Source organism: Brachionichthys hirsutus, chromosome 12, assembly GCF_040956055.1.
Source record: "Brachionichthys hirsutus isolate HB-005 chromosome 12, CSIRO-AGI_Bhir_v1, whole genome shotgun sequence".
NCBI classification, from domain to species: Eukaryota; Metazoa; Chordata; class Actinopteri; order Lophiiformes; family Brachionichthyidae; genus Brachionichthys; species Brachionichthys hirsutus.
The window spans coordinates 2,988,347-3,002,665 of record NC_090908.1 but is presented as its reverse complement, the minus strand read 5'-3'; the positions used below and the strand labels follow the sequence as shown (position 1 = coordinate 3,002,665).

Genomic DNA, 14,319 nt, shown 5'->3' with positions numbered 1-14,319 from the left:
AAAAAATAATTTCAGCGCAGCTTTTTAGCTCTTCAGTGATGGGCGTTTTGCAAACTAACGAATAATTCACGGAACAAACTACAACTCCAACCAGCATGCACTTCGACTTGGGACTTCCTCCTTCCCATAATCCATTTCAAAACATGGCTGACGTCGCTGGTGTTTTCTAGCTAGTTTTTTTTTTTTGGCATTCTCGGGGTTAAGGAGAAGACGCGCTGGTGCTGGAGTGGGTTTTTGGACAATGCCGAAGTATTACGAGGATAAAGAGGAAGACGGCAGAGCCTGCGCGGGTATCAGAGAGGACTTTAAAGATTGTCTCCTGCAGAACGACTGTGTGCTAAAGGTACGGATGCTAATGTTTCTGTGCAAGACCCGGAACCGTCGTTCTGTTCCTGTTGCGTTTTAAACCGCTTAAGTGGGAGTCCGCTGGGTTTGACCAGATTGGGCCAAGCATCTTTAAAAAAAATAAAAAAATAAAGGACGTGTGTATGTTTGTGCATATAGGTCAAGTGTGCATAAATTAAACCCCAAATATATATATACTATGAGGTGTGTATGCTTGTGTATAATATATAATACATATAATAAATATATAAATATAAAAGCACACTTGTATCATTACCTACATGCCGTTTTGGCTGCGGTGTCCTCCTCCATAAAATGACAGTAACTTTCCTTCTGGGTTTTATTCCTTCTCTTTAACTCAGTTTTCTTAAAAGTATAAATCATTGATTTCTTCATACCGTACTGCAGCAAGATCCCAGACACGGACGATGTTTATTCATATTTTCAGATTATTCCATTCTTCAATTCCACTCGTGTTTTTGAACTCCGAAAAAAAGTTGTTTGACGACAGTCATTCGAGATCTGAGGTTCATCTGTATTAATTTATGTAATTGATAATCGACATGCCTGGTCTTTTTTTTCCTTCAGAAAATAGAAGTATGTGCTCTGTATATTTTTGCGTCTTTTGCAGTCCCACATTCAGGCAGGATTTAAAGTTTCTGATTCAGGTTTCTGCAAATTCATCTGCTATAACTTTGTGTACTGAAACTGCGTTCTTCCTTTGTCAGGAGGGAAAGATGCCCAGTGAGTGTTTGAAAGAAGGCCACTGCAAAGCCCTGCGGACAACATTCTTTGAGTGCAAAAGGTCAATGGTGAGTCAGTGACTGATGCAACTAGCAAAAGGAACGTCCTCCACTTCAGATGTTTGGTGGAAAACAGATGACTACGGATTAAATCAAGTTCTATCCTCCTTTAGATGCACGTTGTCTCTGACCCTCAGAATGACGCTTCTGTTCTCTCCACAGCTGGACACCAGGTCAAGGTTCAGGGGAAGGAAAGGATACTGAAGAACCGCGTGAACGCTGCCATAATGTTTAGCCATTGTTGGATAGTTGGTTATAAATATTTATATTGATTGTAAATCAAAGAGAAATGCTCAAAGGTCAAAGTATTATCAGCTCGGCCTCTTCGAAGGATATCGGAGCTGTGACTGAGGTCATTTCTAGATGAGTGTGTCTTATGTCAGAAAATATTGTGATTAAAGAAGTTTATTACATTTTGTTGAAATATTTTTTTGTTTCTGGTCTATTTGAATATGGACAAATACAAAACATAGACACATGTAGCACAGGTATCCAATGTTTGCATTATAGTGCTTATAGCTAAAGCTAATTCGCAGCACTTGTCCATAGATGGGCTTTCAACACAGACATTCATAAAAACATGGAAAGGAAGGAAAATTTAAAAAAAGCCGTCTATGCATGTTTTTATCACAGAATTAACAAAATTAAGAGTAACACAAGACAGAAATCAAAACAAAAAAGAAATGTTAGAGATAAAACTTAACAGGGTACAACAGACGCACGCACTTTAGGGACATTTAAACATTAACATTTAAAAACAACTGAAACACACAAATCTTACAACAATGACAATCACAGAAAATACAAAGAGTTAAGAGCGGTAAAGCAAAAGTACCAGCATGTGGAAGGACGACCTTATTTTAAAGCAGCCATCATCATCTGCTGGAACTTCCCCAGATCCACCTTCTTCATGATACAAGCCGTGTGGGCTTTGTCCAGAAGGCCCACAGTGTCCACGACCATCATGCCTCGGGTGTGCGTGCCCGTCAGCTCCACGCTAACTGCTCGATGCTCGCTTTCCGTGATGAACGAATCATCTATGGCGGCTGCCATGGCGTACGAGTCGCAGGAGATCAAGCCTGTGCCGGCAACGAACTCTTTCTCAAAGCGTTCACTTTTTGACATCTCGATACTGTAGCGGAAGATCCGAGCCATGAAGCGAGCTTTATCGGTGTCCTGCGCCAGCCAGGCATCGCAGAACTCCTGTTAGCGGCAGGAGAACCGTCGTTTGTTAGAACAGTCGGGCGCTACAATGAAATCACTTCAACGATACAAAAGTAACGTCTTTGGCTAATTTTCAGTAATTATTTCATGAAGAGCAAAAAACGATCCAAGATGCTTCATTTCTGAAGAATTTACCTGGTTGACCGAGAAACCTGCACAAACGGTGGTCATTTATTACTTCTGTCGGGTTCAAGTTGTTTCAGTGACCGTTGTGGATTTGTTTTTTATAACGGAAAGGTACTGATTTTCTGTCCGTGTGTGTGTGTATATATTGCAATGTGTAGTAGGAGGTGTTACCCAGGACAGCTTGCTGTAGCAGGTGAACTCCCAGCAGGCCAGGAAGGTGGGACACTGGTAGTCGTTCAGCACGATGAATGCAGCTTCTGGATCAGCAGTAAAATTGAATTCTCCACACACGCTTACGTTTCCTCGAGCTGAAGAAAGTAAACCATTCAAAAGTGCAGAGTCCATAATTGGACCCTGTAAGGCGTTTTTATTCTATCCACGACCCTCCAGCTTCCAGATGTGTTCAAAATGGCCTAGAAGGGGTTAAAAATCTGAGACATTTACAAATGTCTAAATGACAGGTGGACTATTATTGTCCAATTGAAGGGTAACAAGGGTTAAGAGTTCACCGACATTCAGTGTTGCCTCCCATGATGTAGAGCCCTCTGAGTTTCCTCGGCAGCGATGGATCCATCCTCACAGCCAGAGCTAGGTTGGTAAGCGGCGCCGTGGCAACGAGCAAAACCTGGGGAATAAAAAAAACCAGGATGAAAGAGAAGCCACACGTAAAAACACGAGCGAGCTCACTCCTCTCACCTCCCCTGGGTTCTCACTGACTATCCTGATTATTGCTGCTACAGCGCCCTCCTTCTGGACGAGGTCCAGACCGGGAGCGTCGGGGTCAGGAGCGTCTCCGAGCCCATCCTGTCCATGGAAGTGTCCCGCCTGAAGGCTCTTCCCAAGGACGGGCTTAGCAGCACCTTTAAACACTGGAATCTGGTAGATGGAGAAAGAAGAGCCACAGGAGGCACCATTTCACGATTAGTGCACATGTCAACGGGCCGGGTCTCAGGAGGACATAAACCCTACCGCCAGCCCGTTGACATGTCCTCTGCGGTGGACATGTCAACGGGCCGGGTCTCAGGAGGACATAAACCCTACCTCCAGCCCGTTGAGATGTCCTCTGCGGTGGACATCTCAACGGGCCGGGTCTCAGGAGGACATAAACCCTACCTCCAGCCCGTTGACATGTCCTCTGCGGTGGACGTGTCAACGGGCCGGGTCTCAGGAGGACATAAACCCTACCTCCAGCCCGTTGACATGTCCTCTGCGGTGGACGTGTCAACGGGCCGGGTCTCAGGAGGACATAAACCCTACCTCCAGCCCGTTGACATGTCCTCTGCGGTGGACGTGTCAACGGGCCGGGTCTCAGGAGGACATAAACCCTACCTCCAGCCCGTTGACATGTCCTCTGCGGTGGACGTGTCAACGGGCCGGGTCTCAGGAGGACATAAACCCTACCTCCAGCCCGTTGACATGTCCTCTGCGGTGGACATGTCAACGGGCCGGGTCTCAGGAGGACATAAACCCTACCTCCAGCCTGTTGCAGGCCTGCAGGACTCGCAGTGTGTTCCTACACACATTGTCCACCGTGGTGTTTCCGTGGACGCAGGTGATGCCGAGGAGCTCCACGTTGGGGGCGGCCAGCGCCAGCATGATGGCCTGAGCATCATCCACCCCGCAGTCGACATCCACCAGCAGCTTCTTCCTCATCGTAGACCCTAGCAGCACCGACAGTTAATCAACCTGCCCCCCCCCATCTCTGGTGAATCAGTAAACTAAAGTCAACACCCCCCATCATTAGGATGAAAGCAAGTCTCTGTGACCTTTGCTGTTTATTCTGTTCAGCAGGCTTTTATCGAGGAGATGCACAAAGTCCACGGAACCACGCCCACCTTTAGATGAAAACGATGACGAGGTCCTTTAGCAAACCGGAACCAACGACGTTCAGCTGCAAAGAACCTTTAGATGGAGGCGTTATAACAGGAAGGAAATCATCCTCATTATATTCGGGAAACCTTACGTTAGGGTTGTGCGATTATCCCAGTGACGCACGTCTTGCAGCGTCACTCCAAATTCAAGTCAAGCAGCTATTTGTTGAAACTTTCAGTAATTTAGTTACTTATTTTAGAACTCCATCAGTACAGTATTAGAGCTGCTTAAAGCTCCACGTGGTCCTCTCCTCGGTACCTGGATGGTACCTGGATGGTACCTGACGCCGCGCGCCCCTCCGCTGGAACCCGGCTCACCTTAAACGCTTCGTATTCTGGCTTGTGCCGCACAGTGTTGGGAAATTAACTAAAGTAACTAGTAATAAGTAATATATTACTGATCTTGAGTAACTTGCCCAACACTGGGCTGCTTTCCTTTCCCGATAAACATGTACCTACATTACCTGAAATCACCGAAGTATCGATATTTTGATTTATTTATTATAAATCGATTCTAGAGTGTAAAGTCTGTTATCTGAGATATCGATCCGCGCATCACGACTGTGAACCTCCTAAATCTAAAACAGTTTAGAAACACACTCGCGTCGTCTGTAAGGAACTCACCTTCTCACAGAGCGCCTGCAAATCTGGCATGTCGTTAAACATCGCTTTATGAACGCCACGCAGATCCTGGAGGACCGAGGGGCGGGGCGAGGGGAGGGGCGAGGGGCGGGGCGAACAAAGAGGGCTCACTATTAAATAGGTAACCACAAAACACGTATTAATGGAAACGCTATGATAATAAGAACACGTGATCATGTCTACATTTTTATAAAGTAGATTCGTTTTAAAATCAATTCTGCACAGGTTTTATTGAGTCAACATAAGTGTGTCTATCAATCGCTATTATCGCTTCCTTTTCTGCTTCTTCTCGAGACTAAACGATCTATTGGGATTTCTTTTCCCTTCTACTTGTCTTTTATTGTTTATTTTCTGTTTGTCACTGATTTTTTTTAATCTGTTTTATGTTGTGTATATAATATTGTTTTCTATGTAGTTTCCTAATTGAAACTTTAGCCTCACCAAACAACAAATAAAGCAAACAAACAAACTACTGTATTGGACGCAATTACTAATCGAGACACACTATTCACTTTGACTGTCCCATCAAATTAAAGTGGCTTCATAGAATTACATCACAATCTTTTTTTTTGTGGGCGTTGTTTTGTAAATCTTAAATAAATAAATTGTAAATATTAAAATGAGTACTGGCTATAATTTGTGTCAGCTGCTGCAGTTTCAGGTTCCTGGTGTTGGGTGTGTACAGTATCCAGTCATACTGGAACCATGTTGATCTCAAAGAAGGCAATCACGCTTGGATTCAGTTTAAGAGGCAAAGTACCTCATTTGCATATCTTATTTAAAAACTTACTTAAAAACTCAACAGGCATTGACCAGTCTTTATTCATATCCAGTTTAAATTGATAACTGTGGGTGCGTAGGCATCTCCCTGTCGAACGTGCGCGCACACAACCAATCAGAACAAAGTCAGAACTTCCTCAATAACAATGGATAAAACTACGACAGCAAGAGCCACAACAACAGAAATACCTGTAAGCAAAATACCATTTTCAAAATAAAACTGATAATCTCTGTAAGTTTAGTACAGTAAAGTACACTGGAGCCCAGACCTGCTAAAATGACCACAGCAAAGAGTCTTGATGGTTGACGCAATAATGCAATATGCATTATAGCAGCTCAGCCTAATCCGTCAAGTGCTCAACGATACTCTCAATTACAACAGTATGCAACTGTAAAGGTGGAAAGCAGTATTACTATTTAATGTTCATGCAAAACTGAGAAGAGACGGTTTAAATGAATAAAAGTTGCTTTAGAGCCTCTAAAGCTCCGTATATAACCCTTAAATCTAAATATCTGGGTTATAGAATGCGATGTGAAGCTCCCCATCAGTGATTCCAGAAGTCACACTGGATAAGACATCATCCGAATACAAATATCAGTGTAGTGTCGGATATGTACGTGAATATGTGCGTGTTGTGCAGACTGATATGTAAATGAGTATTCATATCCGATGTTTTTGGGTGTGAAGTTTCTGTGAAATGATCTGATTGTAATACTGCTGGAGGAGCAGTACAAACTAGAGCAGCGCTGGCAACTGGGCTTTAATGATCTTAACCGTGTCTATGCACAAAGCGAAGGGCTGATGCTCTCATCTGTGTGACTATTCTCGTCTGTGTGGTGTTATCATCATGAACCCCTTCAGTTTCTGGCCTTTCTCCAGCCAGAGGAGTTCCCTTATGTCTCAACCTTCCCGTACGTTCCCTCTGGAGGGCGGTACTGTCTGGGGAAGGCCTTGAGTTGAAGGGCGTTAAAGGCATATTTCCGACATCCCACATTCTTCATTGTGTTCTCTCTCCTGCAGCCCTCGCTGTAAAGAGACAGAAAATACGCATTTTTGTTTTTTGTGTGTCTGTCCTGGAGCGCTAATGACATTATCGAGTTCAGCATCATCAGCTCACCTGCGCATACAGTCGAGGGCCTGGTAGAAGACCTGTGGGGCGAGGGCATGCTCCTGCTGCAGGATCTGACACTGCTCCAGGGTCAGAGACATGGCGGTCCGGTCCTTGGCACTCTTACAGCTGGTGAAACGCACCCCGTTCAAGCGGCGGCAAGCCTTTATGTTGAGAGAGACAGATTAGAGGAGCGAAGGTATGGTTTTTTTTAAAAGGCGGGGCTGTATAGAGAAGGTAAGAGAAGCAAGGTTACCTCAGCTGCTTGCCACAAAATCTCCACGTTCTTGCTTTTCTTGGCATTTACATTTAGACTCAGCAGTTTGAGCAGCTCAGGCAGACTGGTGGTGCTACAAGAACGAGGCAGGCCTGAGCAAACAGAGGAATCGCAGTGAAAAACGAGACTGAAAATGCACGTCCTTCTGCTTTGACAGCGACTCGTCTGTCTGTAAACTCACTGTCTTCTGGCAGGACTTCTTTGAACTGGTCGTAGTATGAGCTGAGGCGAGTCATGCTCTCCATGTTAATCACCTCTTGAAGTGACGTGTCTCCGAACCTGGATAATACACATAAGATGTGAGAGTTAGATCTCAACCGGTCGTCTTCCGGCCCTGCTGTCCAGTGCCTTAGATGAGCACGTCTGCAAGGGGTTCTGTTGCTGTCGGGGTTTAAACGTGTTTTCAGTCAAAAAAAAAAATGGTGCAGATTTTAATGTTTGTTTTTGGAGAGGTAGGCTACGGCCCATGGAGAAATGCACTCGATTTTGGTACGTGCATAAAAATGACATAAAAAAATAGATAAGGATGTCAACATAAGCAAAAAAAATCAAAGAAAAATAAATAAATCTACAAAACAAATGTAATTTAAGGAAATAATGAAGTGAAGAGCTGCTTGGAGAAGAGCTTCATCTCCATTTATCCCACCAGTAGATGAGCTCCATTACAGATTTGGTTAGGAATGGAAGGTGGGCCTCAGCAAAATGAAAAGCAGCTAGAAATTGGATGAAATAGTAAACCTGACAGGGTTTCTTTGAAGTGCTGCACATTTTATTTCTCATAAAGTTGAGAACATGAGGGTCATTTTCAGTAAATGACAATTCCCCTGTCTTACACGGTGTAAGAACTAGTACACAGGTGTCTACACGCCTGTGTACTTGTTTTTGATGCTGCATAAATCCTACCAACAGGCAGGAGGCTCTTTGCTGCCCTCCAACCTCCCTGACTTACTTCTCAGCCAGGGTCTGCTGTTCGTTGATGCCCACATTGAACAGGACGGGCTGCACACGCAGGAGCATCCCGTTTTGGATCTCCCGTGGCAACGAGTCAAACATCACGCCTGGCATCGGAACCCTGACGTTGAAGCCGTTCCTGTTTCCCGTGATCACCGGCAGCATGTCTGGGGCGAAACAGGAAGTGGCTTGCGTGATTTTGAAGGTGACGTTTCTCAGGTCCATCACGCCGATGCTCATATCCTCCAGCATGGCCAGCTCTTCCCCTTTCAGAAACAAGGAGTCCACACAGAGGTTCAAATGTAATAATTACATTTGATCAGTATTCACAAGTCAAATGTGAGACACGGAAAGCACGGAAAGGAAACGGATTATCGAGCTCTGCTGAGTGCCCTTTTAGTGATCTTAGAACAGACATGGGCAAACCCAGGCCCGGGGGCCATATGCGGCCCGTTGGTCTTTTTAATCCGGCCCGCCAAACTTGTCCAAATGATATAATTAAATAAAATTGTATTCTAATTAAACCTCATTCATTTTACCTTTTCCCTGTAATGCTGCCTGTAAAAGGCCAAATCCTTTAATGCAATAGCTTTCATGTGTCATTTATATTAGCTCACACAAACACTCCATCCATCTGTTCTTGGTCCGGCCCCTCTGTCAAATTTTAGAACCTATTGTGGCCCGCGAGTCAAAAAGTTTGCCCACCCCTGTCTTAGAACCTTGGTGGAGGCGGGCGCTCTCCTAGAGATCGCTATTTCCTGTGTGATGATCCTAAAACGACCACACATCCCACACAAAGACATTTGCCATCCTCACACACAGGTTACCATAGGTGCTGAGCAGGCTCTCATACTGCACCAGGAGACCGATGGTGTGAAGCTGCCGGAGGAAGCCCGAGTCACAGAGACTGTTCCTCAGCTTGATAACGAAGCCGCAGATCAGCGCTGTCAGCTGGAGGAAACACGAAGCGCGTCTTTAAATGCACGTCAGTGAGAGACAGAGTGGATAGACGGGGGAGGCGAACGTCGATGTACCGTCTGGCAGAACACGACGTCGCGCCGGTACTGCAGGGTGAGGCTCATGGCGATGGTGGGGGCGCTGTCCTGCATCAGCAGGAACACCATGGCCTTTTTGGCTTTGTCACTCATCAGAGAGGCACAGTCAGTCAGCGCGGTGAGGAGCGGGTGCAAGGCGTCGCTCCACTCGCCTGCAGACACGCGGGTTAAGCATACAGTACCGCAACGCCAATCAACCGATCACATGATGCTTAGCGCTCATAAGGAATGATTATCACCAACGCACGCCACATCAGCTATCGTTTACATTTACCGGCGAACCACGACTGAGAAGATCTATTTAGTGAATTCTTTGTCTTCATTGCGGTTTTTACATTTATTTATTTTTTGCATTTAGAAGATTAAATTCATTTGTTGCCTCTAAACTGATGGTTACATTCTTAAACAGCTGATTTACCCATAACTAACACACAACATAACTCTCCTGTGATACTTCAAACATTTTGAAGCAGTTTTTGGGGTTTAATCGTGCTACCAGTACGTATATGAAGCTATTCTCTGTTAAGGGAACGCTGCTCTCACCTGGGGATGTCTTTTCTACCTCCGGGCTGGTTTCTATAATCGTGAGAAAGTAAACGGTGTTCAGGTATGATTAGAATCATCCGACAGATGTGACCGACAGGATGTTAAAGCAACACAGGAATCTGGCGGGTGACTGGTGGCGACGGTGGCCGATGGTTTGCGGTGGATGCAGCGGAGCAATGAAACGAGAGGACGATGTGATGGCTGCAGGGATGGAGACCATGGATTATCCATGTCGCTACACTAGCCTGTCCAGAAAGCTTCTTAGATCTCAAAGATGGCTGATGAACGTGGGTAAATAAACAAACGCCTCTCTTCATGAGAATTTACCCTTCTTAGCGTGAGTGAGGTCCTCGCTGGTGAGCACGAAGACGTCCTCCGAGCTGCTGTCACTCTGGAGCTTGTCTCTCTGCAGCAGCCGCTCCACCCGCTGGATCACACACTCCAGGCTTTTATCCACGTTCAGCCAAATCTTCTCCTGCAAACAAACGCACAGGGCAGATGGAGTCAGCAGACAAACGCACATCGACGCAGGCAATAAAGAGGGAGGCCGGACTCGTCCCCTCACCCACTCCTCCTCGTGCATATCTGCTTGGAACGAGGTGCGCTTGTCTTTGCTCCCTTCGCTGCCCTCAGAGGGAGCTGCATGTCCAGAAGGGGAAGTGGAGTTGCGAGATGGGGAGGTTGGGTGGCGGGAGGGGGAGCGTGATGGGGACCGAGACGAAGGCGAGAGGGAGGAGGAGGATGGAGACGGGGTGCCTTGCTGGGTGAACTCTGGGCGGGCAGCTGCCAGAGCGAGGATGGCCGAGGACAACAGCTTAGAGTCGCACACAGTCACCAGCTGACGAGTCTGCAGAAGGACAGGAAGTTGATGCAACTATTTCTCACAGTGCACAAAGTAGCTGCTTATTTCTCTAGTTGTCGGTTTTGCTGCACCAGAGTGTCAAATAGATTAATGTAAGCTTCACGAAGACGGAATACCCCCCCCCCCCCCCCACCCCCCCTGGTTGCCTCAGTGGCATCTCACTTTCTCTGTTAGGATGGCCAGGGTTCTCTCCAGAGCGTTGGCTGAGCGATCCTTGGCAGCTCGAGACAGACGTTCGGCGTAGTAACACACTTGTGTCTTCAAGGTGTTAATTTGAGCAATCAGCTCCTTTGCCTTCACGATATCCTGAGGCTGGTAAGACATTCCTTTGGAGCCTGAGCCAGCAGAACTATGGGTGTGAAAAACAATCGCATATATACGAGAAGCACACAATAGATGCGCCCGGGACACACAAACTCTGTGGTATCTACTTACTGCTTCCTGGCTTCTTCCAACTTGTGCAGCAGTTTTCGCAGGCCGCACCCTTTAAAGCCTTGATGATGAGCAGCAGGAGCACCAATAGTCACAACGTCGTACGTCCGGTCTGATCGCCAGCAACAGAAAACAAGGCACGAGATAATGAACTGAGTATATCGCTAAAACCTTGGCTGTACAAAGTAGTGCTGAAGTGCTCACCATAGCCAGACTCGCCCTGTACTCGCATCCTCTGGATGTGCAGGTTAGTGGGAATAAACTCCAACTTCTTGTCAGCTTTCAGGGTGCTGGACTTAAATGACGGACCTGGAGAGAAGAGGTTAGGCTCCATGTGAGGGGACACAGGATAAGGCATATTATTATATCCATACCCATATTTATGACAGGAAAAGGAGGACAAAAAAAAGATTGAGAAGGGAACCGGGACCTTTAAGCTGTGGGGAGAAGCAGCTTAATGCTGGACATGAGATTTGGTTCTGACCTTTGTATTCGTGCAGGTCACTTATCGTCTCCTGGTAAGTGAGGATGATGGTCTGATAGTGAGTGATGATCTGCCTCCTGAGGTTTTCCCAACATGGAGAAAGCTCGCCCAGTTCTTCCACCTCACACACTCTGCACATCGCAAAATGACATCAAGCTGATCCCCCTGGCCATGTCGGGGCTTCACAGCAGCCAGTTCAATTATCCGACAGACACAGCATGTCCAAATCGCCCTTATTAAAAGCAGCCATTACTAAGAATTAGAACAGTGGGAGACCTATCAACGTTAAAGGTTTGATGATGAACATGAACACGAACCGAATCAGGGAGCTGATTCCACAATAAAGGAGCTTGATAACTAAACCCCCCCCCCCCCCCAGTCTGCTTTTGGGAACGTTTTGATCAACCATGAACGCATCGCATCCTACCAAACACCAGCTGCATAAAATCAGACGTCACCTAACGGCATCTTCCTCCAGCAGCAGTTTGACAAACTGACGAGGAATATGCAGGGAGAGCGTGCTCTCCGCCATCTGCTCCAGGATCCGAAGGTGGTTACCGTCTGTGGTGGGGAACCGGTACGTCCGCGACATGACGCCGCCGAACGCTGCGGCGGATTGAAAGCACAGCGTGACGGCCATGAGACTCTGAGACAGACGATCCAGATGATAATGACGTGTAAAACAGTCGGGGGGGGGGGGGGGGGAAGAGGAGGAGGAGACCGAGTTCCACTCACCAGCCTTTAAGAGCGGGTCTTTACACAGAGAGGAAGATTTGGATTTCACACCCATGGATTCAGTCAGGCTATCATCAACAGGGAGCACCATCTGACACACACACACACACGCACACACACACACACGCACAAAAAAGCAATCCTCTAGGTAAAAAACAAATGTTGAATTCCATGAAAGGTTTATCATCGTAATTGAAGATATCAAAGGCTAATCTAATTTCTCCTCCTCCTGATGACTCACCCTCCCATTGACAGTATCTCCTCTCTGTAACCTGGCGATGGGTCCTCTCTGCTCCTGCTTCTCCTCTACCTGCCAGGCGATGACAGTGATGTTCCCCACGAGTTCGTTCTCTGTCGACCTGAAAACAGTGTTAAAGGACTAAACGCTTCTGCAGCAGCGGCACGCACCATCCTGCCACTGGTGGGACGCGGAAGGCGTCTCCCCATTACCTGAGCGTCAAGTGCAGTCTGCGGTGTTTCTCCTGCAGCAGTTCTTTCACAGAAAACATGGACGAGCCAAGCATGTACATCTGTCACGATGAAGCGTTCAGTCAGAGGATTGAAAAGATTTCAGAAGATTTTCAGGGCGAAAACTGAGAATGACCAGCATTCATGAAGCTGTGGGCGGGGCTTACCGTGCCCTGTGAGCGGTCCTTTACATCGTAGACGGACAGTTTGACCTGCGTCTGCTGGGTGATCAGAGCGTCCTGGAAGAACGCTACGCTGCTGAGGAAGATGGGGTTGCTGGTGCCCTGAGGATGGAGGGGGGGGTTATGTTAGCGCCTCAGACAGAAGGTCCCGCAGGCTAGCGTACCTCGATGATTTCAGTCTGAGCGTGCTTGGTCCAGAAGGCCTGCGGAGGAGTTGTGCAGCTGACAGCGACGAAGCTGGTAGGCTTACGGTCCGGAGAGGGCGTGGTCAGCTCACTGCAGGCTGCAGAAACACAAGCAGGAGATTAGAGACTGGCGGGATTATTTACTCCCACTGAAGACAGAGATATGAAACAGACCGTGTTTGAGTTCATAAACATCCCATAGCAGGGCCTCGAGGCGGTTCACACGTTCACCACGCAGCATTGCTTCATGACTCACCCACACTGAACTCCAGCACGGGCTCGTCTGGATCCCGACTTTTGCCTGTAGAGCAGAGAGGAAGAGGAGGGTTTGAATGCACTGCGTCATCAGCGGCGTGCACAGGTTACCATGGCAGCAGTTACTTAGCTACCTGATAGAGCCAGCCCCATCATCTCAGCGGAGAGATCAAACGTGTTGGCCCGGTAGACGGACCACGGCCGATGGCGGGGGCTGCGCTCCTTCCCGGACATGGTGGCTTCACGTCTGGGTCGAAGGCGGGTCGAAATGTAGACGGTGTCAATCAGAATCAAAATCAGAACACGCCTGACCCGTCAGATCACGCCTGACCCTCCAGAACACGCCTGACCCGTCAGATCACGCCTGACCCTTCAGAACACGCCTGACCCGTCAGATCACGCCTGACCCGTCAGATCACGCCGGACCCTTCAGAACACGCCTGACCCGTCAGATCACGCCTGACCCTTCAGATCACGTCTGACCCTTCAGATCACGCCTGACCCTTCAGATCTTTGAGCTGTTAGTTGATCCAGATCTTCACGCCGGAACTGGAAGAGACGGGAGAACACAGCCACGTTATCACCCGGTAATAGACAGAAAGCATCTCTTTATACCGGCGCCATGTTTTATCACAAATGACATCACAAATCCCCAGAACTGCTGGTGACTGTGGCTGCAAACATCCTGAAAAGCGATAATGAACTGATGTCTTCTGTAGCACGGTTTCCTGGGCGTGAGAGAGGTTATTTATGCAGATCTCTGCCACTGCACGGCCTCTCTCTCTCTCCTTCACACTGATGACGTGTTAATAGAGGCAGCAAAAATAAACTCTGGGGGGGTAAAGCGTGACTTTTCACACAGCTGCAGGAGATGAGACAGATGTTCACCTCCCGTCTCCTGGTGTTCTTTCTTGAAATCAGGATTTCAGTTATTCTTATAGATAGCAAATGTTCCAGATGTATTTGAGAAAATGAGCTAATCTACTC

At 47.3% G+C, this 14,319-nt stretch overlaps 3 protein-coding genes across 3 annotated transcripts; 1 reads left to right on the top strand and 2 right to left on the bottom strand.

Annotated features, from left to right (window-relative positions):
• The first annotated feature begins 140 nt into the window (after positions 1–140).
• Positions 141–1,552, top strand: coa5 (cytochrome C oxidase assembly factor 5). Its single transcript, XM_068746685.1, has 3 exons — positions 141–343; positions 1,074–1,157; positions 1,311–1,552. The coding sequence occupies exons 1-3, from the start codon at positions 242–244 to the stop codon at positions 1,350–1,352; spliced, it is 228 nt and encodes a 75-aa protein (XP_068602786.1). The 5' UTR covers positions 141–241; the 3' UTR covers positions 1,353–1,552.
• Positions 1,553–2,003: 451 nt separating this feature from the next.
• si:dkey-4e7.3 (uncharacterized protein LOC402865 homolog) lies at positions 2,004–4,349 on the bottom strand. Its single transcript, XM_068746511.1, has 6 exons — positions 4,334–4,349; positions 3,972–4,159; positions 3,195–3,374; positions 3,012–3,123; positions 2,670–2,806; positions 2,004–2,351 (listed from the first exon to the last, which is right to left on the bottom strand). Exons 2-6 carry the CDS (start codon positions 4,149–4,151, stop codon positions 2,004–2,006), a joined length of 957 nt encoding a protein of 318 aa, XP_068602612.1. The 5' UTR covers positions 4,152–4,159; positions 4,334–4,349.
• Positions 4,350–6,523: 2,174 nt separating this feature from the next.
• inpp4aa (inositol polyphosphate-4-phosphatase type I Aa) lies at positions 6,524–13,566 on the bottom strand. The gene is made up of 22 exons (XM_068746012.1): positions 13,467–13,566; positions 13,334–13,378; positions 13,057–13,175; positions 12,878–12,994; positions 12,693–12,772; positions 12,484–12,601; positions 12,243–12,333; positions 11,966–12,113; positions 11,508–11,638; positions 11,228–11,332; positions 11,027–11,135; positions 10,754–10,940; positions 10,295–10,576; positions 10,057–10,204; positions 9,727–9,759; positions 9,163–9,335; positions 8,956–9,079; positions 8,127–8,394; positions 7,359–7,456; positions 7,157–7,269; positions 6,910–7,064; positions 6,524–6,818 (listed from the first exon to the last, which is right to left on the bottom strand). The coding sequence occupies exons 1-22, from the start codon at positions 13,564–13,566 to the stop codon at positions 6,686–6,688; spliced, it is 2,877 nt and encodes a 958-aa protein (XP_068602113.1). The 3' UTR covers positions 6,524–6,685.
• Positions 13,567–14,319: the final 753 nt, after the last annotated feature.